This window comes from Scyliorhinus torazame, chromosome 1, assembly GCF_047496885.1.
Source record: "Scyliorhinus torazame isolate Kashiwa2021f chromosome 1, sScyTor2.1, whole genome shotgun sequence".
Lineage (NCBI taxonomy): Eukaryota > Metazoa > Chordata > Chondrichthyes > Carcharhiniformes > Scyliorhinidae > Scyliorhinus > Scyliorhinus torazame.
The window spans coordinates 328,624,290-328,651,271 of NC_092707.1; the positions used below are offsets into that span (position 1 = coordinate 328,624,290).

General features: G+C 44.7%; 1 protein-coding gene across 1 annotated transcript in view; it reads left to right on the top strand.

Annotated features, from left to right (window-relative positions):
- lpgat1 (lysophosphatidylglycerol acyltransferase 1) overlaps nt 1-26,982 on the top strand; it is a 263,316-nt gene that overhangs the window by 160,998 nt on the left and 75,336 nt on the right. The window contains exon 6 of the mRNA XM_072506379.1: nt 5,599-5,725. Coding sequence (XP_072362480.1) covers nt 5,599-5,725 — 127 coding nt within the window. The remainder of the gene's footprint in view (nt 1-5,598; nt 5,726-26,982) is intronic.

A 26,982-nucleotide genomic window follows, 5' to 3' on the forward strand; every position in this document is an offset into this window, starting at 1 on the left:
TATTTATTGTCACATGTACCGAAGCACAGTGAAAAGTATTTTTCTGTGGCCAATGGAACGTACACAGTACGTACATAGTAAACAAAAGAATAATCAACAAAGTACGTTGACATGCCTGTAGTTCAGACTCCAGCTCTTCAATTCTTGAGATGAAGTTCCTCAAGCTGCAGGGACTTACTGCAGATCTGGTTGCCATGGATCACACGGGTGTCCACCAGCTCCCACATGCTAGAGCTGTTTTGCTATCTTTGTAGTGTTTTATTTAACTAATTATTTAACTAATTAAATCTCAAATTTAGAAATATCACTCGATAGCTATCTTTTAGTTATATTAAGTAGTTTAACTGGCTCAGCTATAAAGTTAATGTAGTACTTGTATCTCCCAGTGCAGGTTTAAACTACTGTCTGTGTTTAGAAAACTAAAATCTTAAATCTCACCAACTAATCGGCCACCTACTCACCTAATTAATGCCCCTGAACACTCACCAGCTACTGGACACTGAAAAAAGGTATTAAAAAAAAGAACACCACCACCTCCCGCTGCAAAAAATCTTCACCTGTGCCAAATTCCTAAGTTGCACTCTGGCCACTTTGTCTTCACTCTGTGTTCCCGCTCAGGCAACATAGTGGAAGTTTAGCCAGGGGGTAAGTGGAAGGATTTAAGCGTCAGATGTAGTTGAGTAGCTGGTCTCGATTTTGGTGCAAAAAGGCCATGAGCTCCTCACATTTGTTGTTCCGGGAGAGGGGTTTAAAATAGATGTTTTGCAATAGAGAAATGAAGAATATTGTCAGGGCACATAGTCTTTGTAGTAGCCAGAGCCTTCAGTCATTTCTTGATATCAATGTGAAATGAATTGAATTGGCAGACGACTGGCATCTGTGATGCTGGGGACCTCTAGAAGAGGTGAAGATGTGTCATCTACTCGGCACTTCTGGCTGAAGAATGTTGCTTCACCATGGTAAATACACAAAATACTGGACTTAAAACCATCCCTTATCCGACAGTAGTCAGGCGGGCTAAAAGATGGATTGTCCGGTATGAAACCAGTATAAACTCTAATTAGAACTGGAAGCATGAAAAAGTAGCTGAAAGGTTTTTTTTTCATACAGTAGCTTGTTAGGATATATACCACGTTACTATGTTGCCATTGAAGCAGAGGCAATCGCTATCTTTAAGATAAACTTGAACATATGAGCAGGAGTAGGCTACTTGCGCCTACCTTTCAAGGCTGCTCTGCCATTCAATAAGACGATAGATGATCTGATTCAAATTAAAATTAAAATCTTGGCAAAAGCAGCAGTCCTTTGGAGATTAAAAACAGAAAGTACTCAGTGTATATGGTAGTATCTATGTATTTTGATGAAAGGTTTTATATATCTGAAATGTTTACTTTGTTTCGCTCTCCACAAATAGTGCCAGACCTGATGGTTTCCAGCATTTTCTGTTTTTCATTAAAACTATCTCCCTTGGATCTTAGCAACAAGATGATCTGAGAATCAGAAGGGTCAAATTGGAAGACATTTGATAAGGTCCTCTTCAAAGCTTCCAATACAAAATAAGATCTTGTGTTGTAGGGGGTAACTTATTGGCATTGTTAGTGGACTGAATAGCTAACAGGAAACAGTAGGCAAAAATGGGCCATTTTCAGGTTGGCAAACTGTAGCAAGTGGCACAGGAATTAGCGCCAGAGCCTCAACTATTTACAATCATATCAATGACTTGGCTGAAGGAACAAAAGGTAAATTTGCTGACAACACAGATAGGTAGGATAGTAAGTTGTAAAGAGGATGTAAGGAACCTGAAAAGGGATATAGATAGGCTGTGAGTGGGCACAAATTTGGCAGACGGAGTATAATGTGGGAAAATGTGAACTTGTCCACTTTGGCAGAAATAATAGAAAAGCAGTGCATTATTTAAATTGCAAGAGATTGCAGAACTCTGGTACACAGGGATCTGGATGTCCTGGTGTATGAATCACAAGAGGTTAGCATGCAGGTACAGCAAGTGATTCGGAAGGCAAATGGGATGTTGTAATTTATTGTAAGGGGAATGAATTATAAAAATAAGGAAGATATAATTGCTAAAAGCAAATTACTGCGAATGCTGGAATCTGAAACAAAAGAGAAAATGCTGGAAAATCTAAGCAGGTCTGGCAGCATCTGTAGGGAGAGAAAAGAGCTAACAATTTGAGTCTGATGACTCTTTGTCAAAGATACAATTGATGCCTTCCTGAAAAGAGTTAACTATTGTCTGAGCACTATTGTCTGAGCTTACTTGCTCTATGAAAATCAAACCAAATTAAAATATGGTGAATACCTTTGTGTCACGGGTTAGAGGCGGTCCACTGATGAGAGAATATCAATGTTTATGTTTGTAATGTTTTGTTGTTATATTTGAATTAGTGTAGTTTAAAATGTCAAAACTCTCCACATGCTCCTTCTGTGATTATCTGATGTTTACATGAACATAACTGATTAAGCTTAACTGGCTTATCTCAAATAGTTTACTTAATTAGCCGAGTCTCAAATAGCCTCACCTGTAAATAGTTTACAAACCACAGCATTCCACAACAAATCCAGTGTTTAGAATGTTTTGTCTTTCTAGGTATTTTCCCTGGGGAATAGTCATATATTTACATTATTTTAAATGGTTTACAGAGCTGAAAGGCTTTGCCAAACAGTTAAATAATTGCTAATGAATATTTGGTTAACAAATTTAAAATGTTTCCTGGAGATACTTTCAACCTCAGCCTCAAAGTCACAGCATACAAATACTGTATTGTGGACAGATGGCCACAATCAGAGATACTTACATTGACATCCTTGCTCTTTGCGTCTCTCCTCAAACCTGCCATAATTTACTAGGTGTGGCATGATAGTGGTGATAATACTATACTTAGAGACTTGGACTAATGATCTGGAGACGTGATTTAAAATCTCACCATGGCAGCTGTGGAATTCAAGTTCAGTCTGTTAAATTAAAATAGAAATTAGCATAAAAAGCTAGTATAGAATGGTAGAATCCCTACACTGCAGAAGGAGGCCATTTGGCCCCTTGAGGCCAGATTGTTATTAAAAAAAAAAACATTTGGTTCATTAATGTCCAGCATGGAAGAAAATCTGATGATCGTATTCCCGGCTTGGGTCAATGTGCGGAGTCTGCAGGTTCTTTCCGTATCTGCGTGGATTTCCTCCGGGTACGCTGGTTTCCTCCCACAGTCCAAAGATGTGCAGGTTAGCTGGATTGGCCATGATAAATTGCCCTTAGTGTCCAAATAGGTTAGGTGCGGTTAATGGGGTACTGGGATAGGACGGAGGTGTGGGCTTAAATAGGGTGTTCCTTCCAGGGACCGATGCAGACTCGATGGGGTGAATGGCCTCCTTCTGCACTGTAAACTCTATGATTCTATGAATCATGCTCAGTATGTGACTCCAAGTGCACAGCAGTGTGGCTGACTCATAAATTCCACCTGAAATGCCCAGCATGCCACAATTTGCATTAAAATGTTATGATAAGAGTAAAACAAGATGAACCACCTGTCATCAACCCAACCAACAAGACAAAGGCAGAAAAAATGTACAGTTCAGCCCACAATGTCCTCCCCACTAATATCTGGGACTTATGCCAGAATTGGGAGGGCTGGGCAGCACAGTGGTGCAGTGGTTAGCACTGCTGCCTTACAGTGCCGAGGTTCGATCCCGGCTCTGGATCACTGTCCGTGTGGAGTTTGCACATTCTCCTCGTGTTTGCGTGGGTTTCGCCCCCACAACCCAAAGATATGCAGGGTAGGTGGATTGGCCGTGCTGAATTGCCCCTTAATTGGAAAAAATGAATTAGGTACTCTAAATTTTTTTTTTAAGAATTGGGAGGGCTGTCCACAGGCAAGTCAAACAACAGCCTGACATAGTCATACTCACTGAATCATACCTTATAGATAATGTCCCAGATGCCACCATCACCATCCCTGGGGTATGTGGTGTCAGCAGTCCCCAGATGTTATGCAAGGAGAGCTTTGCAGGATGGGCTGGATATTCTTCTGTTGTGTCTGAATTTGGTGCCTCGGCTGGTGTCAGGTGGTCCATCCAGTTTTATTCTTGTTATAATTTCTTTTGAAGTGGTTTGATACAACTGACTGACTTGCTAGGGCATTTTCATGTATTTGTGCACAAGATGACAGCATCGCTTCCAAGGCCAACATTTGTATTGCCCATCTCTAATTGCCTGCAAGAAGGTGCTTTGAACCACTGACGTCAATAGCTGCACTCACATTGCTGTGAGGGAGGGGGTTCCAGTATTTGGACCCAACGACAGTGAAGGAACAATGATATAGTTCCAAGCTGACGCTTTGTGGCTTGAAGGGGAACTTACAGGTATTGGCATTCCCATGCATCTGCTGCCTTTGAGGTGGTAGAGGTTGTGGGTCTGGAAGGTTCTGTAGAAGGAGCCTTGGTGAGTTGCTGCAGTGCATCTTGCAGGCAGTACACACTGCTGCTACTGTGTGTCAGTAGTGGAAGCAATGGGGCAGCATGGTGGCGCAGTGGATAGCACTGCTGTCTCACAACACCCGAGGTCCCAGGTTCGATCCCGTCTGTGGGCCACTGTCTGTGTGGAGTTTGCACATCCTCCCCATGTTTTCGTGGGTTTCGCCCCCACAACCCAAAGATGTGCAGGGTAGGTGGATTGGCCACACTAAATTGCCCTTAATTGGAAAAAATTAATTGGGTACATTAAAACATTTTTTTAAAGTAGTGGAAGGAATGAATGTTTAAGGCGGTGGATGGTGCTGCCAATCAAGTATGGTGGTAATGCCATAAAATGTCAATGGTTATTTTCTGTCATTTGTGTGACATGAATGACTTGCCACTTGTTAGCCCAAGCCTGAATGTTGTCCAGGTCTTGCTGCAAGGGGACACTGACTGCTTCAGTATCTGAGAAGTCACAAATGGTGCTGAACATTGTACAGTAATCCGCAAACATTATGATCAATTAAGACTTTATGGAGGGAAAGTAATTGAAGCAACTAAAGGCAGTTGGATAAGAGTCAACCTCATGCTATGGGTCTGGTTGTCGCATATATGGCAGGATAGCAGATTCCTTTCCCTGCAGGACATTCATGAACCTGATTTTTCTTTTAAATAAATATTTTTATTCCCCTCTTTCACATTTTCTCCCAAATTTACACCCAACAAAAACAGTAATCAGTAACGAATGTAACGTCAATCCCCATAATCAATAACAACGATTCCATCCTCCCACCAAACCCCAAACATTAGCCCGCATTTTAACATAGACAAATGACAAAAAGGAATCAGGAATCACCCATAATCACCATTAACACTACAGTCCCTCTATGATTCTATGAACTGGTTGCATTAATTAATTGTACCAATTTCCGAACAAGTTGGTACTCTGTATATACAACTTAGTTTTTAAATACAAACAACTGACGGTGGTTTGATAAAGTCGTGCCCATTTTTGGTCAGAACAAATTATCCACAATGCATGTGATCCTTTACCTCTGATTTCATTAAGGCCTATATATGTGCAAAAAAATAAGTTTGGTTAACATTGTTTTTTCTTATCTCTGAACTATGTAGTGGAAAAACAAAAAGGTCTCCAGTGGGTTATAGATATTACCATCGCGTATCACAAAGCAAAGCCAATAGACATTCAGACTTGGATTATTGGCTACAGAGAACCAACAATCACGCATGTGCACTATAGGTAAGTCCTGTTATTCTTCTAAACCTTTAACCCAATTCATTTTTTAAAAATAAGTCAGAGTACCCAATTCATTTTTCCAATTAAGGGACACTTTAGCATTGCCAATCCACCTAGCCTGCACATCTTTTTGGGTTGTGGGGGCGAAACACAAGCAAACACAGGGAAAATGTGCAAACTCCACACAGACAGTGACCCAGAGCCAGGATCGAACCTGGGACCTCGGCGCCGTGAGGCAGCAGGGCTACCCACTGCGCCACCGTACTGCCCTGCCTTTAACCCAATTCATGCAGCACTTTTCACTAGCTGATTGAGGAACCATGGACTGCTATCTCTTGGGATGATGAGCTTGTTTAGTGAAATGGGGGAAGGGACCTATTTGCTATGATCTCATTGCCTTGTCACTGTAAAAAGTCTTTCCCTGTATCCCCACCCCCTTGATCATTACAAGGCCAAACACTTCTTATTCTGCTGTTCGGTTCTTAGTAGAAAAACTATCACAAAGTCATTCTAAAGTGTATACAGGTTTCAGACTTCAATGGATTTGATAGCTTCTTTTGACTCCAAACGTGTAATCCTCAGACAATGAAGCAGTCTGTGCCTGCATGCATCAAGATCTGGACAACTTTCAGGCTTGGGCTGATTAGTGGCATGTAACATTTACACCATACAATTGCCAAATAGTATCTGTCTTGAAGAAAAGAGAATCTAACCCCCTCCCCTTGATGTTAAATGGCATTACCATTGCTTGAAACCCTTACCATCAACATCCTGATGATCACCTTTGTCCAGAAACTTGATAGGACTAGCCACACAAATCCAGTGGCTACAAGAACAGGTCAGAGCTGGGTAGCAAGCAGCAGTGACTCGCCTCTTGTCTCGACAAGCTTCTTCCATTATCGATACGACACAAATCAGGATTGTGAAGGAATACTCCCCATTTGCTTGACGAGTGCAACTCCAATAACATCCAAGAGCTTGGCACCATCGAAGAGAAAACAGCCACTTGGTTAGCACGACTTGGACATTCCTCTCTCTAACACCAGTACACTGTGGCTGAAGAAGCACTGCAGCAACTTGCTACAGCCTTTTCTACAACACCTTCCAAACACATGACCTTTACCCCAAAAATGTCAAGAGTAGCAAGTGCATGGGAATGCCACCACCTCAAAGTTCCTCCCTAAGTAACACACGATCCTAACTTGGAAATATGTCGTCATTATTTTATAGTCTCTGGGTCAAAATGCCTAGAACTCCCTACCTAACAGCACTGTAGTGATTCAAAAATACACCTTGCCACCACCTTTCCAAGGGCAATTGTGGATGGGCAATAATTGCTGGCCTTGCCTGGGACACCCACCTCTCATGAACAGATTATAAAAATTCTACATGTTAAATGCTTCAGTTTGATTTTTATTTGGACTGTGAATTGATACCCATATAGTTGTTATTGATAATCCAAATCGACAAGTATATTAGGTTAGCATAATCAAGGGATTTGGAGTTTGAGCTAGTATTTTGAGCTTCACAAGTTAATAATACCCTTTGTCAGTAATGAGTTTGCTTCAGTAACAATTGCATTTGTTACATGACACAATAGGATTCCAATACAATGTGAATATACAAGTTGGAATGTGGACAACAAACATGTTTTTTTAAAAAGTCCAGGTTACATTTGTGCTTTACAAACACAAAAATAATATGTAATTGCTTCTGATGAAATGTAAATTGATTGATCACATTGTGATTGACATTTTATACCCAAGTCTGGGGTCATTAAGATTATCAGAAAGAATAGTGATCCTAAAACCGACTCCTTTGGGACATCACTGCACACACTCCATTTGTCTGTAAAACTGTTCACCACTGTTCTCTGCTTTCAGTCCTTTAGCCAATTTGCATCCATGCAGTCCTTTGATATGTGGGCTTTAAATTTTCTTAAACAGCTATCATGTGGTATTTTATCAGTCCATATACACATTAACTGCACCACCATCAAATACCCTCTGGTTAGTCATAGAACTCGATCAAGTTGGGCACAATTTGCTTTTCACATATTCATGCTGACTTTCAAGTATTAGCCCATACCTTGCCAAATGCCATTTAATTATTTACGGATTATTAGATTGAAAAATTTTCCCATCACCGAAAATTGACTGGACTGTAATTATTGGGTTTATCCCTCGTTTCTTTAATAGCCAAGATTAGTTCCACTGGTTCACTTTATATACAATAGGGGAATGGATCAATACACTGGACTCAGCAAATAGCCCATACAAAGTACAGAAAATCAATGCATCAGAGCTTGCTGCTCTCTGATTCAAACTGCTTCAAAACTGCCATGACAATGGAATCTATCTGCTAATGTGAAAGATTATCTAGAAATCAAGATAATTCTAACAAGACAGTCCTGCCCTGTTGACCTCCTCCCAGTCCAACTATTGAGTGATATAATGCAAAAAAACTGGAAATGCTCAGCAGGTCAGGTAGTATCTATGGAGAGAGAAGCAGAATTCACATTTCAGGTGAATAAGCTTTCATCAGAATGTGAAGAATTGAGCAGATTTTTCCCAGGCCGCTGGAGGCAGGCCCAGGAGCAAGCCGGTTGGGAAAGCCCTGGAAAGTGAAGTCGGGTCAGGATCCCAAAGTGAACCTACTCTTCCTGCTTTCTCCAAACAGGAGGCATTGAGGGCAGGGGAGAGCCCCTTAGATCTGTTGGGCAAGTAAAGAGTTTGTTGAAGTTGTTATGAAGCCAACTGTGAGGTTCTGTAGCCCTAAATCCTGGATTTCCCAGACAAGGGAATACTACCACACCATAATCTGTAATCTCAAAACCCAGCATATCACTCCCTCTACCATTATCGTCAAGCAAGTTCAGCAACCCTAGCTCAGTGAGGAGTGTAGGGAAGCATGCAAGAGCAGCAGTAGTAATACCTGAAAATGAGGTGTCAGCCTGGTGAAAATACATTGCAGGCTTGCATATATGCTAAATCATAGAATCTTAGCACAGGAAGTGGCCATTCAACCTGTGCCGGTTTTTTGAAATAACTAATCGATTTAATCCCACACCACAGCTTGCAAATTAACCTTCAAATGAATGTCCAGTTGCATTTTGAAAGTTCCTGTGGGATGGGATTCCACCACTCTTTTTTTTAAGTAGAATGTTCCAGATCTTAACTGTTATATGTGAGGAAATTTATCATAATTTCCACTTCAATTCTTTTACCAATTATTTTAAATCTATTACCTCTGGTTACTGACGCATTTGCAAGAGCATTTTGTGATATGAAACACCTTGTGGGTTTGAATTCCTTTATTAGGCCTCCCATTGCCTTCTCTGTTCTAAGGAGAACAAACCCAACTTCTCCAATCTCTCCACACAATTGAATTCCTTCACCCTTGGTATTATCCTGGTAAACCTTCCCCTTGACACCCATCCTAAAATTTGGTGTCAAGAATTGAAGGCATTTCTCTAGCTGAGGCTGGATTTGTAAATGTTTAACTTGGTTTCCTTCCTTTTGAATTTAATGCCCTCATTTACAAAGCCTTACAAGCTTCCTTAATCATATTATCAACTTGCTTGACCATCTTCAAAGATTTATCAATATGCATACCGAGACATATCTGTTTTGTACCACCTGTCAAGATGGTGTTCTTTTGTCGTATCCTGCCTCTACATGTTGTTTTTCCAAAGTGCATCACTTCACACTTGGCCATATTAAATTGTACCTATCATGTGTCTTTGTTTCACTAGTCTATCATGTCCTCCTGAGGCTTTCTACAATCCTGCTTATTATTTATTGCATTGGCAATTTTGTTTTGCAAACTACCCTGTGCCAAAGTTCTTGTCAGTTATACTGTATACACCAAAAAAGGAATTAATCTAATACCGACCCCAATGGGACCCCACTGAATCCTTCTCTCCAGGTAGGACAGCAGCCATTCAACATTAAAAACTACCTTCTATTCTTTAGCCAATTTAATGTCCAAGTTATTAATGTCTTTTTAATTCAATGTGTTTCTATTTTCCAAAGAAAACTGTTCATATTATCAGCTACCTTTGAAAGTCCATACATACAACATCTACTGCACTACCTTCATCCTCCCATTCTAGTATTTCATAAAATAACCCAATTAGGTTAGCAGTCACAATTTGCCTTTAACAAATCAATGTTGGATGTTCCTTATAAGCCCGTGCCTCTCCAGGTAAGGATTAATTCTGATAATTCAGAGCGGTCTCTGGTATTTAACCCACCACTGATATTACACTGACTGGCCTATTGTTTCCGGGTTTAACCCTCTCCTTTTCTGAATAATAACATTTACCATCCTCTGGCATCACTCCAATATGCATGGAGGATTAAAGATTATGGACAGAGCTTAAGCTACCAGGACAATTTAGCTCCAGGCCTCATATTAGCCCTGATCCAAATATGATTAAAATAGGTGAATGCCATAGTTAAAGTGAGAGTGACTGCTGAATATTTGAAATAAAAGTGGAATCATTTAATCGCATGCAGCTCCCCTCAGGCTCAGGTGATGCCAGGAGCCTGCATCTTGACATCATCACAGTATTCTTTCTAATCAAGTGGCACCAAGGAATCCTAGTAAAACTGATGCCATTGGGAAACAAGATGGGACCTCTTCACATCTAGCACAAAGGGAGTTGGTTGTGATTGTTGGAGGCCAGTCCACTCATCCCCAGAAAATCACAGCAGGAAGTCATCAAGGTCTAGATCAACTGCTTCAGCAATGGCTTGTCCTCCATCATAAGGTCAGATGTGAGGATATTCACTGATGATTGCATAATGTTCAGTTCCATTTGCAACTCCTCAGATAAGGAATCCACGTCCACATGCATTAAGACCTGGAAAACATTCAGGCTTGATCTATTAACTGGCAAATAAAATTCATGCCTTCACAGCTGTTTCTTATCATTGTATGCATGCAAACACACACACACTTCCATGCCTTCTCACATTCAAGCACATCCCGGGGACAGGTTTCTGAACTATGCATCAATTATTTTGCTGCACTATTGTATTATGTATTCATATATAAAATGCATTATTTACACAATTAACTGGGGGCGGGGTGTTATTGGCAAACCCAGTTATTTGTCAGGCATCCTTAAGCTGTGCTTTTTGGACTTCAGAGAGACGAGATGAATATCCACACTAGGAGGATTAAGCAGAATAAAGGATTTTGCTGAGTATATTTTGGAATTTTCAAAAGGTTCTGTGGTTTGTTCTTTGAGAATATATACTCTGTCAAGTCGCCTTTAAAATCTGCTAAGCCAGCCATGTGGTGACTCAGCTTCGTATCAAATTGTGTGGAATATTATTTGCTTTTTACTGTGAGGTGATTTGTGAATATATTAAGACATGTTATGCCCAGTTAACAAGCAAGCACAAGCAAAATTCAGATCTTCAGTCATCTCATGACAAAGGAGGAGCTCAAATCTAAATAGTGATGTTGAATCAAGATTATATTTAGATATCCAAAGATATGTACGTTGGAATCTTGTGCTGGATGAGTCATGTGATGCTGAAAAAAACAGCTAACAGTGTTTGTGCAAGTCTTGCAACTATGCTGACAAAAGAACCAACTGACATTGAGTCACTGAAAGATTCCGTTACTGATTATAAGACCATTCAAATCTAAGACATGCTTATCAAAAAATATTGTTAACTTCTGTTATTCCAAAACCAGGATACTATTAATATCACTTACCGGAATTGTTGTAAATGGGCAACGGCAATGCTGACATTAGTAAATACGTTAGACAAACTTTATGAAACTAAATTTTCCAGAATCCTGGGCACTTCATTACAACCGTCACCAGGAGTAGTTGGTGTCAAAGAATCTGAATTTGAAGCCTGTTATAACAGGTTTTGTTTTTCAAAAATATACTTTTATTCATAAATTATCTATCAGAAAATTTTAAAACATTTCGAAATGTTCATTACAGAAAGTGCAACGGTATTCAAATTATCTACATCATGAAGCACCTGAGAGCGCAACAATACAATTTCCAGCTCCTCGGTGAACTCTGGCTGAAAGGCCTTAAATGGTGACCTTTCCCCATTCCACCTCTGAGGCGGCTGCCCAGAGCTTCAGTGCATCCCTCAGCACATATCATGGACTTTGGAATGTGTCAGTCCATGACATTTGGTCGTGGAAAACACTTTGCACTGGAAGACTAACAAGTTTTGGGCAGACCAAAGAGCATCTTTCACCAAGTGGTTGATCCTCTAGCTGTCATTAATGTTTATGTTGATCTGCATCCCTGGGAACAGCCCATAGAGTTCTGCATGACAGAACATCTTGGGATGAACCTCAATAAAGAACACTGCTCCTCTTTCTCCAGACCTTCTTTGCAAAGGCACACTCCAGAAGGAAGTGAACAATGGTCTCTTCCCCACCATAGCCGCCACGAGGGTAACATGTGGACAGATGGATCTGATGTGGAGGGTCTTTGTTGTCACCAGTTAAGCTACGTCTTGATTCTTCTTTGGAAATTCTGGCAATGAGTCATTCTGCCAAATGGCTGACAGTCTGCTAAAGGAACCATCTGACGGTATCCATATCTCCTCCTCCCACAGGGCCTCTAAAACATTACGTGTAGAGCACTGCCAGAAGGATCAAAGGTGTTTATCCACATAAACTTTTCCATGAGGGATAGGTAGTATAGCACAGTTCAACTACTTGGAGCATTCCATGGCAATGAAGCCAGACCCAGCCTTTGCAACACCGTTTCAGATGGAATCTCGTCTCGTAGTGTGTTTTTTATGTTTACATAGCAACGGTCCATACACAACTTGATGCAGCCACAAACAGAAGTGTCCACCAGACTAGGGATGATGCTGGGTATGTGTTTTCCCCTCTTTCTAAAGAGTTTTATACATTGTGTCCTTGTGAACATGGTCTGTTTTCGACCTCCAGATAAAGTGGAAGATGGCTCGGGTAAGTACTAGCAGTGGAGGAGTGGGAATGGGTCAGACCTGTGCCATGTACATCAGGAGCACGGAATGTGCCTCACATCTGATGACCAGGTTCTTGCCTGTCGTGGAGTGTGGAGTGGGAGTGTAGCTCGCACATTCCCATTTTTTTTTTCGCCATACCCACTCGCTCCTTTCAGTTTCTAATGCATGTCCGGTCCCTCTAAACTATCCCCAGCACCTACAGGCAGTCGGACCTGGGTCAAGGAATCAGTCAGCCCAGTTACCAAATAATATGGCCTCGCTCATGGCTCTCAAGGTCAGTTCGAACCGGTCTCAAATTCTCATCATATATGCTAATGGCCTCCGTTATTGACCTTGCTGAAGTTTGCAGGTTCAGTGGGAAGGAAACAAATTTGCATAAAACAGACAGGTACAAGCACCATTACAGAAGTGTGCCATTGAGTCAGGGTTGTCTTTTTTTTAAATAAGTCCTTCCTCACTCCAACATCAGCAATGCCTTCATTACCCTTATAGGTAAGTTAGGCAGATGAATTGTTGTAAATCTTTTTTTAAATTCCCGTATCTTTGGCCCAGGCTGCTCTCTTGGCCCAATGATGGGCTCACCTCATTTGGCATACCAGCATCTGGAGATGCATCAAAATCCCACTGAGCCAGTGGAACAGGAAATCCTGATTCACACCTCTGGCCCCTTCCCCATCGTCCCACCCCCACCCTCTTTTCAGTTCTTTAATTTTGGGTGGGGTTTGTTTTCTCACCGTGGGGGGTGTTCTTGGGGTGGGGGTTTGTTGGGGGATCGGGGTATGTCATGGGTGAGTGCATTGGGCTTGGATCTGTTTTTTTGTTTCTCTCTCTGGGGGCTTTTGTTCTTTGGGGGGATGATTTTTTTTTTTTTGTCTTTCGGTCTTTCAATGTTGATGATGTTGTTTGCACCAGGATGGTGTTTGTGCAGGGGGGGGGAGGATAGGATGCTAGGCGCCATGACCGGGAGCTGCCAGTCTAGCTGGGTGGGCTAGTTTACGGAATCGCAGTGGGAGGTGAGCAAGTGTTAAAGTGTTGATGGGGGTTGGGATTGTTGTTTTGAGGGAGGGGAGGGGGAGAAGAACTGCTGACAGGCAAGGGGCTTTTGAAATGTGATATGAGGGGGGGTCGATGACGGTGGCCACCCGAGGGCGGGCCTGAGGGGTGCGGGACACTGTCTGGAGGCTGGTCCAGGAGGGGCTATGGTTGATGGGCGATTAGGGGGGAGGGAGGGGGGGATAGATGGGGTGTCCTCCGACCAGGCTGATCACATGGAACGTGTGGGAGGGTTGAATGGACCAGTCAAGAGGGCTCGCGTGTTCATGCATTTGAGGAGCTTAAAGGTGGATGTGGCATTCTTGCAGGAAAAGCACCTGAAGATTGGGGATCAAACTAGGCTCAGGAAAGGGTGGGTGGGGTAGGTATTGCACTCCGGATTGGATTTGAAGATGAGGAGGGTGGTGGTCTTGATAAACAAACAGGTAACTTTTGAAGTGGGGAGTATAGTGGTGGACTCTGGGGGGAGGTTTGTTATGGTGAGTCGAAATTTGAGGGGATGCCAGTGGTATTGGTGGATATTTATGCCCCGAGCTGAGGTGATGTTCAGTTTATGAGGCGGGTGCTAAGGAAGATCCCGGACCTGGACTCGCATAGGTTGATAATGGTTGGGGGATTTTAACACTGTTCTTGAGCCGAAATTGGATCAGTCGAGCCTGAGGTCGGGGAGGGTGTCGGCGAGGGAACTGAGAGGGTTTATGGAGCGCAAGGTGGGGGGGGGGGGGGGTGGATCCATGGAGGTTTGGTAGGCCGAGAGCGAAAGAATTCTCGTTTTTATCTCCTGTGCATAGGGTGTACTTGCGGATCAACTATTTTGTGTTGGACAGGACTTTGTTGGCGGGGGTGGTCGGTTCGCAGTACTCTGCAATTGTGGTTTTGGACCATGCGCCACATTGGGTGGACTTGCAGGTGAATCGGTGGGGGTGGGGCCCGCAGTGCCCCCAGTGGTGCTTAGATGTGGGGCTGTTGGCAGATGAGGTTTGTGAGCGAGTGAGGGCTGCTATCTGGGGATATGTGGAGCTGAACAACACGGGTGAGGTTTCGGCTGCCACGCTGCGGGGGGCATTAAAGGCTGTAGAAAGGGGGGATTTTATTTCAATGCAGGCACACTGAGATAAGACGGAGCAGATGGAGATGGCGAGGTTAGTCGATGACATTCTGCGGGTGAATAGGAGGTATTCGGAGGCCCGGAGCGCGGGTTGGTGAGGGAGCGACAGAAACTACAGATGGAGTTTGGACTGATATCCACAAGGCGGTAGAGCAGTTGAGGAGAGCTTAGGGGGCGGTCTATGAATACTGGGAAAAGCCAAATAAGATGTTGGCACATCGGGAAATTCTGGAACACAAAGGTGAGTTTGGAATATTTCAGGCTACACCGGGGGGGATGAGACAGGGATGCCACTCTCCCGATTGCTCTTTGCTTTGGCTATAGAGCCATTGGCAATGGCGCTGGAGAGCGTCAAGGGACTGGCAGGGGATAGCGCGGTGGTGGTGGAGCATATGGTCTCGTTGTATGCGGGCGATCTGCTGCTCTACATATCAAACCCTTTGGAAGGTATTGGGGGATTATGGGTATATTGGAGGAATTCAGCCGGATCTCCGGATATAAATTGAATATGGGAAAGAGAGAGGTTTTTTCCGATTCAAAAAGGGGCACGAGAAGAGGCAGGGGGACTTACCGTTTAGAGTGGTGGGGGTGAGCTTTTGGTATTTGGGTATTCAGCTGACGTGGGGGTGGGAGCAGCTGCACAAGCTGAAACTGGCTCACTTGGTGGAGCAAATGAAGGGGGATTTTAGGAGGTGGGATGTGCTCCCGCTGTCGCAGGCGGGACGGGTGCAATCAGTGAAGTTTTTATTTGTGTTCCAGAATTTCCCGATCTTCAATCCTAAGGCTTTTTTCAGGATGGTGAATGCACTGATTTTGGGGTTTGTTTGGGCAGGTAAAGCCCCGCGGGTGAAGAAGGTGCTGCTGAAGTGGGGTCGTGGGGGGGTGGCGTGTTTGCTCTTCCAAATTTAAAAAAATATAAATTTAGAGTACCCAATTCAATTTTTCCAATTGAGGGGCAATTTAGCGTGGCCAATCCACCTACCCTGCACATCTTTGGGTTGTGGGCGCGAAACCCACGCAAACACTGAGAGAATGTGCAAACTCCACACGGATAATGACCCAGAGGCGGGATCAAACCTGGGACTTCGGCACCATGAGGCAGCAATGCTAACCACTGTGCCACCGTGCTGCCTGCTCTTCCAAATTTAATGAATTATTGGGCAGTGAATATAGCCATGGTTCGGAAGTGGGTAGTGGGGGAGGGGTCGGTATGGGAGTGGATGGAGGCAGCCTCTTGTAAAGACTTGAGTTTGAGGACACTGTTGATGGCACCTTTACCGTTCTTGCCAGCTAGGTACTCTACAAGCCCGGTATTGGTGGCGGCACTAAGGGTGTGGGGTCAATGGCAGCAGCACCTGAGGTTGTAGGGGGCCTCGGTTTAGGCACCGTTCGGCGGGAACCATAGGTTTGCTCCGGGGTGGCTGGATAAGGGTTTGCGGGGGTGACATGGGGCAGGGATTGAGTGGCTTGGGGATCTATTCGTTGGGGGCATCTTCTCTAGCTTGGAAGGGTTGGTGAAGGAATTTGAGTTGCCCGACGGGAATGAGTTCCGGTATTTACAGGTGAGGGATTTTGTTAGAAACCAGGGAGCGTCCTTTCCCCATCTGCCGCCCTCGGGGCTACAGGACATGATGGTGTCAAAAACAGGGGTAGGTGAGCGTAAAGTATTCTGAAATATATAAGAAGCTGATGGATGGGGAGGGAGCTCCGATCGGGGTAGTGAAGCGTAAGTGGGAGGAACATGGAGAGGATGTTTCCACTAGTAGGAGAAACTAGAACCCGAGGGCAGAGCCTCAGACTGAAGAGACGATCCTTTAAAACAGAGATAAGGAGGAATTTCTTCAGCCAGAGGGTTGTGAATCTGTGCAACTCATTGCCGCAGAAGGCTGTGGAAGCCAAGTCACTGAGTTTCTTTAAGACAGAGATAGATATGTTCTTGAATAATAAGGGGAACAGGGTTATGGGGCGAAGGCAGGAGAATGGGGATGAGAAACATAGCCATGATTGAATGGTGGAGAGATTCAATGAGGCAAAAGACCTAATTCTGCACCTATGGGCAGAATGTTCCCTTAAATCGAACAAGTCCGATATCCTAGGTGACGGGCAATCTGCGTTTGACAACTGAACAGCAATGGCAGAATTTCAGGCATATGTTGAACATTGTTGCAAAAGAAAAATTCAGAGACGCAGGTTTGCATTGTATCACTGTTAGGGTGGCCTCTGATTTGCCCGTCTTGCCATGACCTCAGAGCTTCAGTAATCAACCCATACTTAAAGGCCATCTCTGCACAAAGCTAGCACACTCCAAGGGATAAGAAGCAGCTGGAAATTGATGGCTGCTAAAGCTATGAATATATTGCAATGCCTCTCTCGATCACCTATATGCAGTGGAGGCCCGCATGATGTCCTCTACCCCTGTTCTGGGAAAAGACCAGTAAGCTAAGTCACCAATCCAGCCTGGGAGGTGATGGCAGCGGTGGTCAGCACCACGCTGTCCAAAACAGGACAGCCATCCAGTGCCGAAAGATGAATGATCGTCTCCTCTTCCACCAGAGTAAGTCATTCTTCTCATCGCTCTCAACTCTCACACACTCAAACCACAAGGATCTCACTCAGTGCCAGCGGAAGGGACCCCACCACTCGCTCTCTCACACATCTTCATCTGCCCTGCAGATCCTGTCCTCACCCCATCCATGGAACCATTCACCATCCCACAGGCCAGACATCCTTCTCATCTGGTCTGGTTTGCATCCTGCTTACACTTACTTGTCTTCATGCAAGACAAGTTGGCACACAACAAAGGAGAGACGTCCCAGACTGGTGGAGGAATGACTGTGAACTCTCGGCCCTGGTAGACTTTTAAAAAAGAGCCATTCAGCCAGCCAGTGAGGACGTGTACCATTCATTTGTTGACTGTGAGGTCGGCGGCGCTCAACCAAGTGAGGATCCAGCACTGCAGCATTCATCAGACAACCATGCTGTGAGTGATGTTGCCTGTTTCATAGGCCCCTACCATGCACTAATTATCTCTCTTGCGCAGGCACATCGGAGAAGCAGTCAAGGGGGTGGACATGCCAGGTCCTCGATTCAAGTCCTGAGGACACCACAGAAGAGGGATCCCCAAACACCGACAAGACCTGTCACCGCATTCACCCATACCCAGCACAGACACAGACCTCATGGGTCCTAGTTCTAGAGTCGCCTTGGAGTCACAATCTGGTGAGCACATTGCACTGTCTGACATACAGCAGGCGGAGGTAGGGACATCCCTCGGTCCCTGCACTCCGAGGATGGCTGAACATTTGGAATCTGCTGAGTCCAAGTCAGATGAGGAGCCTCTGGGCCATGTTATACCTCAGTGGAGAAGATGGTGGTGCAGTGATACTATCACTGGACTAGTAATCCAGAGGCGCAGGCTAATGCTGTGGGGACACCAGTTCAAATCCCACCATGGCAGCTTGTGGAATTTAAATTCAATTAATATAACTCTTACGGCTGAGATAGACAGATTTTTAATCAGTAAGAGAATCAGTAAGAATATGGGGTTAAGGCGAGAAAGTGAGAGCTGAAGATTATCATATCAGGTCAGTCATGATCTCATTGAATGGCAGAGCAGACTTGATGAGCCGAATGGCTCCTTTGTCTTATGATCTTATGGTTGTTGGAGCTGCAAAGATATACTCGGGAACATTGGGAAGGGATGCCTGCGGCACTCCTCAGATTACAAGGCACGATTGAGGGGTCCATCCACCTTCAGACTGAGGTGAGAGCGGCAGCATGCCAACACACCAACATCAACACTGGGCCCAGGTTATGAACCTGCTGATTCTCCGTTCTATGGGTGCCCAATGGCCCCAGGTTAACTTCTTGGAAGGAAGAAGGAGGTGGAATTAGCTGTAGATGCCATGCCCCCTCTCGTGTCGCCAACCTCTGGAAAGAAAACATTCACCTCATCTCTAAAATCGGAAGCCCCTTATTTTTAAAATGGGTTCCCCAGTTCTCATTTGTGCCATAAGGTGAAACATCATTTCAGCATGCACTCTTATCAAGTCCTCTTAGGAACTTGTATGATTCAATAAGATCTCTTCCCATTCTTCTAATCTCCAGTGGATACAGGACCAACCTGTGCGACCATTGCTCATAAGGTAACCCCTTTATCCCAGGAATCAGTCAAGTGAACCTACTCTGAACTGCTTTTAATGTAGTTATATCCTTAAATTAAGACCAAAACTGTAGATATAGTCCCACCAATGCCCGATACAACTGTAGCAAAACCTCCCTACTTTTATGTTCTATTCTTGCAATCGACAACAGCACTCCATTTACCTTCCTAATCATTTTGATGTAACTGCATACCAACCTTCAATGATTCGTACACCAGGACACTTAGATCCTTCTGTACGGTGTTCTGCAATCTCTCGCCATTGAAATATTCTGCTTTTCTATTCTACCTAACAAAATGGACAGGTCACATTTTCCCACATTATGCTACATCTGCCACATATCCATCACTTGGCCTGCTGCAATGCTCCTCTTGAAGCTCAATAGTCCTCAACTACTTTAGATCATAGAACATACAGTGCCGAAGGAGGCCATAAAGTGCCGAAGGAGGCCATTCAGCCCATCGAGTCTGCACCGACACACTTAAGCCCTCACTTCCACCGTATCCCCCTAACCCAACAACCCCTCCTAACCTTTTTGGACACTAGGGCAATTTAGCATGGCCAATCCACTTAATTTGCACGTCTTTGGACTGTGGGAGGAAACCGGAGCACCCGGAGGAAACCCACGCTGACATAGGGAGAACGTGCAGATTCCGCACAGACAGTGATCCAGCAGGGACTGTGACCTACAGTTCAACAACTTTATGCTTTTACGTTTCTCCTCCATCTTAAACCCTTTAAAAAAAATTATCCAATACATATACTGCCCCAATGCAAAAACTATCCCTTTTCTCTTCCCCTCCCACCCCAGGTCATCTGTCCTGTGGTTGCTACATCTTGTTGCAATCTCTCACAGCTGCAGTTTGATACATGATACATTTTCCCTCTCTATGGTTCTGATGAAGAGTCAAGCTGATTCAAAACATTAACTGTTTCCTCTACAGATGCTGCCTGCCAGACCTGGGTTTTTCCATATCCTCTGTTCTTGTTTCAGGAAAGGCTCACTACTCTCATGGGTTGACACTGGCTGTGAAACAAATTTAAGGCTGTTATCATGTTTGATATTAAACTAATCAATTTTATCACTTGTGGCACTTGTGTTGGCAGTATTTTCAAAATAGTATTTGCTGCTTTTGTAACATTGGTAAAACAAAAATTGGCAGAATGGTTTCATTGTTCGAAAATGGAAGATTAAAGAATTATGAAGGAGGTTACAAGTGTATTATGTCATTTGGAATAACACAAGCTGCCACTTGATGCAGTTTTGAGTAAAAGATGCTCCAGACTTTGAAGTGTTCAGTGTGTTTTATTGAACTATTAGCACAGTTCTCAATGAGTTTGACTCTCTGCTAATCTAAACCAGATACATCGATGGCATTTTTTTCCTTTGGACCCATGGCGAAGAATCACTGAAACGACTACACGATGACATCAATAAGTTCCATCCAACCATCAGACTCACCATGGACTACTCTCCAAAATCAGTTGCATTCTTGGACACACTCGTCTCCATCAAGGACGGTCACCTCAGCACTTCGCTTTACCGCAAACCCACGGATAACCTCACGATGCTCCACTTCTCCAGCTTCCACCCTAAACACATTAAAGGAGCCATCCCCTATGGACAAGCCCTCCGTATACACAGGATCTGCTCCGATGAGGAGGAGCGTAACAGACATTGAAAGATGCCCTCGTACGAACGGGATATGGCGCTCGACTCATCGATCGACAGTTCCAACGTGCCACAGCAAAAAACCGCACCGACCTCCTCAGAAGACAAACATGGGACACAACCGACAGAATACCCTTTGTCGTCCAGTACTTTCCCGGAGCGGAGAAACTACGACATCTTCTTCACAGCCTTCAACACGTCATCGATGAAGATGAACATCTTGCCAAGGTCATCCCCACACCCCCACTACTTGCCTTCAAACAACCGCGCAACCTCAAACAAACTATTGTTTGCAACAAATTACTCAGCCTTCAGAACAGTGACTACGACACCACACAACCCTGCCATGACAATCTCTGCAAGACGTGCCAGATCATCGACATGGATACCACCATTACACGTGAGAACACCACCTACCAGGTACGCGGTACATACTCGTGCGACTCGACCAACGTTGTCTACCTCATATGCTGCAGGAAAGGATGTCCCGAAGCGTGGTATATTGGCGAGACCATGCAGACGCTGCGACAACGAATGAACGGACATCGTGCAACAATCACCAGGCAGGAATGTTCCCTTCCAGTCGGGGAACACTTCAGCAGTCAAAGGCATTCAGCCTCTGATCTCCGGGTAAGCGTTCTCCAAGGCAGCCTTCAGGACGCGCAACAACGCAGAATCGCCGGGCAGAAACCTATAGCCAGGTTCGGCACACATGAGTGCGGCCTCAACCGGGACCTGGGATTCATGTCGCATTACATTCATCCCCCACCATCTGGCCTGCAAAATCCTACCAACTGTCCTGGCTTGACACAATTCACACCTCTTTAACCTGGGGTTACCACATTTCTGGATCTGTAAAGGTTTAATCACCTGCTAATGCTCGCATTCCAAACATTGTCTGGCATCTTTGAATCGGTCTATATATATGTTTCTGGAACATACCTCTTCATTCACCTGAGGAAGAAGCACCGCTCCGAAAGCTAGTGACATCGAAACAAACCTGTTGGACTTTAACCTGGTGTTGTAAAACTTCTTACTGTACTCACCCCAGTCCAACGCCGGCATCTCCACATCAATCTAAATGTAGTAACTCAGTCTAACTGAACCAGCCTTGCTCTAAGCCACGTGCTGGAGTGTGATGCTGAGGATACACCCTGTCTCACTCTGTAGATGTTGGTCTGTGGAAAGAGGCGGGGTGTGAGTGCCTCATCCCTTTTATAGTGAGATACCACCCCTGAGTGTCCTGACTGCTTATTGGTCGTGTCCTATTCTGTGTGTTCATTAGCTGCATGTTTGCATATCATGACAACAAGGACATTTAATACAGAACAGGAGAGGGGAATGAGCAGGTCACTGAAGGTGTATTATTTATCGATCCCTGGCATCTCTGACTGCATGACATAAAGCTGCTCTTCCTTCTGTTTCCTGGCTTTCACCCAAGTCTTGTTCATTGGATAATGACCGTTTTGGCTGTTCTGCCTCCTCGAAATTCAGACCCCTCTGTATTGCCATGTTGTGAAACATGCATGATACGTTAGACATTTTGTGGAGCATATTTTTTTAATGTGTAACAAATTTTGAGTACCCAATTCTTTGTTTTCCAATTAAGTGGCAAATGTATCGTGACCAATCCATTACCCTGCACATGTGGGTTGTGGGGTGAAACCCACACAAACACAGGGAGAATGTGCAAACTCCACACGAACAATGACCAGGGCTGGATTAAACACAGGTCCTTGGTGCCGTGAGGCAGCAGTGGTAACCACTGCACCACCGTTGCCCCCTTTGTGGATCATATTATAGGCATATAGTATAGCATCCTCTTCTTCAGTGAGCACTGATACAAACTACTGGACTCAATGCCATGCAACAGGGTACAGTGTTTATGCCTTAAGATGTCAAGTAAGTTTCAATGTTGCTTATTCCAGTTGGAAGAAATGAAAAGCAAAGATTAAGCACTTCTGAATAGGAGAAAAAATATAATGGGCTGTATTTGTGCTACTGTAATAAATAAGCTGTGCTGCTTTTTTTTTACAATCCTTCAGGTCAATTGTCCACATATTCAAATAAGAAAGGTAACAGAAAAACCTAAAAAGGAAGACAAACATTAACTTTGGATTAAAACCATTTCTAAAAGCAATTTTACCAGGCATGCTGGCACAAAATTTTGCATACCTTTGAATATCAATACTGATGCAATGGCTGGTAGCACTGCAGCCTTGAGTGTTTGTTTATGCTGTGTTGGAGGGATTGTGTTTGATGCATGATCAAGCATAAATGCTGACTTTTCTATTTGAGCTGAAATACAACTTGGATCATTCCTGTAGGGTGTTCATTCATCATTGCTGAATAGTGCATCTGGTGCTTGAAATTATATTTATCTCATCAAGGTGCTAAATCTGAATATTGGACCACCTCCCTGAGATGTGGCGATGTAATTGTAGGCAGATGCTACAGTTTTAGTTATTTTTCATGGTTTTATCCATCTTCCCATCGGTCTTTGACATGAGTGACCAAATAATTAATGGTTTGAAAAGCAGCCGTTTGGGATGTTTTTTAAACGCTATTGTTGTACAATGACTCCTTTTCTGTTTGATTGTGTAGACTCCAGAAAAATCAACAATAACCGCATGTGTTTCTTTAATTCACTTAATATTGTGATTGATGCTTCCATAATTCTTAACTTCTCATGTGTGCATTGTTTTGAAAAAATACTCCTGGATTTTGTCAGACCAACGGGTGACTTACTCCCCCCCCCCCCCCCTTTTTTTAAAAAAAATTTAGAGTACCCAATTAATTTTTTCCAATTAAGGGGCAATTTAGCGTGGCCAATCCACCTACCCTGCACATTTTTGGGTTGTGGGGGCGAAACCCACCCAAACACTGGGAGAATGTGCAAGCTCCTCACGGACAGTGACCCAAAGCCGGGATCAAACCTAGGACCTCGGCACCGTGAGGCAGCCGTGCTAACGCTGCGCCACTGTGTTGCCACAGACCAACGGGTGTCTTGCCCATTGGTCAGAGAACTGGCGGGGAACTCCTGTAAGTTCCTTGGGAAAGGCTCCGATGGAATCAAGTGCCTTCAGGCACGTAATTGCCCGCCAGCATGCATTATCCACAATTGAAATTCCCCAGCAGTGGATGTCCCATGTATTGTGAATTGCTAGCAGATTAGAGGCCAGTAGCTCTACATTGCTGCCAACACCAAATGGGGAGTGGGAAGGGGATCGGAGGCATGGGCAGAGGGTTGGCTTTCGCTGCCCTGATGCTGGCTCTCTGAATTGGGCACAGAGTGCCTGATGGTGAGGTCAGAGCACCCCATCTGGCAAGTCTGACCTCTGGCAAGTTGATAGGTTCCCAATGTTAGGGACGTCGAGAACTAGGGGTCGCAGCCCAAGAATAAGGGGTAAGCCATTCAGGACTGAGATGAGGAAGAACTTTTTCTCTCAACCTTTTTCCCTAACCCTAACCCTAACGTTAGGGATGTAGAGGAAAGGATGGCGAGGATGATCCTGGATAAGAGCGGAAGTAACAGGGTAGTTATTATGGGAGACTTTAACTTTCCAAATATTGACTGGAAAAGATATAGTTCGAGTACATTAGATGGGTCGTTTTTTCTACAGTGTGTGCAGGAGGGTTTCCTGACACAGTTTGTTGACAGGCCAACAAGAGGCGAGGCCACGTTGGATTTGGTTTTGGGTAATGAACCAGGCCAGGTGTTGGATTTGGAGGTAGGAGAGCACTTTGGGGACAGTGACCACAATTCGGTGACGTTTACGTTAATGATGGAAAGGGATAAGTATACACCGCAGGGCAAGAGTTATAGCTGGGGGAAGGGCAATTATGATGCCATTAGACGTGACTTGGGGGGGATAAGGTGGAGAAGTAGGCTGCAAGTGTTGGGCACACTGGATAAGTGGAGCTTGTTCAAGGATCAGCTACTGCGTGTTCTTTTTTTTTTGAATTAAATATTTTATTGAAAATTTTTGGTCAAGCAACACAGTACATTGTGCATCCTTTACACAATATTATAACAACACAAATAACAATGACCTATTTTATAAACAAAAAATGAATAAATAATAAATAACAAAAATGAAAACTAGCCCTAATTGGCAACTGCCTTGTCACAAGTAACACTCTCCAAAAATATAATTTAACAGTCCAATATATAATTATCTGTAGCAACGACCTATACATACTATACAGTATATATTAACAACCCTGAGGGTCCTTCTGGTTCCTCCTTCCCCCCCCCGGATCCTGGGTTGCTGCTGCTGCCGCCTTCTTTTTCCCATTCCGTCTATCTTTCTGCGAGGTATTCGACGAACGGTTGCCACCGCCTGGTGAACCCTTGAGCCGACCCCCTTAGGACGAACTTAATCCGCTCTAGCTTTATAAACCCCGCCATGTCATTTATCCAGGTCTCCACCCCCGGGGGCTTGGCTTCTTTCCACATTAGCAATATCCTGCGCCGGGCTACTAGGGACGCAAAGGCCAAAACATCGGCCTCTCTCGCCTCCTGCACTCCCGGCTCTTGTGCAACCCCAAATATAGCCAACCCCCAGCTTGGTTCGACCCGGACTCCTACTACTTTTGAAAGCACCTTTGTCACCCCCATCCAAAACCCCTGTAGTGCCGGGCATGACCAAAACATATGGGTATGATTCGCTGGGCTTCTCGAGCACCTCGCACACCTATCCTCCACCCCAAAAAATTGACTGAGCCGTGCTCCAGTCATATGTGCCCTGTGTAATACCTTAAACTGAATCAGGCTTAGCCTGGCACATGAGGACGACGAGTTTACCCTGCTTAGGGCATCTGCCCACAGCCCCTCCTCGATCTCCTCCCCCAGCTCCTCTTCCCATTTCCCTTTTAGTTCATCTACCATAGTCTCCCCTTCGTCCCTCATTTCCCTATATATGTCTGACACCTTACCATCCCCCACCCATGTCTTTGAGATCACTCTGTCCTGCACCTCTTGTGTCGGGAGCTGCGGGAATTCCCTCACCTGTTGCCTCGCAAAAGCCCTCAGTTGCATATACCTGAATGCATTCCCTTGGGGCAACCCATATTTCTCGGTCAGCGCTCCCAGACTCGCGAACTTCCCATCCACAAACAGATCTTTCAGTTGCGTTATTCCTGCTCTTTGCCACATTCCATATCCCCCATCCATTCCCCCCGGGGCAAACCTATGGTTGTTTCTTATCGGGGACCCCCCCAAGGCTCCAGTCTTTCCCCTATGCCGTCTCCACTGTCCCCAAATCTTCAGTGTAGCCACCACCACCGGGCTTGTGGTGTAGTTCCTCGGTGAGAACGGCAATGGGGCTGTCACCATAGCCTGTAGGCTAGTCCCCCTACAGGACGCCCTCTCTAATCTCTTCCACGCCGCTCCCTCCTCCTCTCCCATCCACTTACTCACCATTGAAATATTAGCGGCCCAATAATACTCACTTAGGCTCGGTAGTGCCAGCCCCCCCCTATCCCTGCTACACTGTAAGAATCCCTTCCTCACTCTCGGGGTCTTCCCGGCCCACACAAAACCCATGATGCTCTTTTCAATCCTTTTTTTAAAAAAAGCCTTCGTGATCACCACCGGGAAGCACTGAAACACAAAGAGGAATCTCGGGAGGACCACCATCTTAACCGCCTGCACCCTCCCTGCCATTGACAGGGATACCATATCCCATCTCTTGAAATCCTCCTCCATCTGTTCCACCAACCGCGTTAAATTTAACCTATGCAATGTGCCCCAATTCTTAGCTATCTGGATCCCCAGGTAACGAAAGTCCCTTGTTACCTTCCTCAACGGTAGGTCCTCTATTTCTCTACTCTGCTCCCCTGGATGCACCACAAACAACTCACTTTTCCCCATGTTCAATTTATACCCTGAAAAATCCCCAAACTCCCCAAGTATCTGCATTATTTCTGGCATCCCCTCCGCCGGGTCCGCCACGTATAGTAGCAAATCGTCTGCATACAAAGATACCCGGTGCTCTTCTCCTCCCCTAAGTACTCCCCTCCACTTCTTGGAACCCCTCAACGCTATCGCCAGGGGCTCAATCGCCAGTGCAAACAATAATGGGGACAGAGGGCATCCCTGCCTTGTCCCTCTATGGAGCCGAAAATATGCAGATCCCCGTCCATTCGTGACCACGCTCGCCACTGGGGCCCTATACAACAGCTGCACCCATCTAACATACCCCTCTCCAAAACCAAATCTCCTCAACACCTCCCATAAATAATCCCACTCCACTCTATCAAATGCTTTCTCGGCA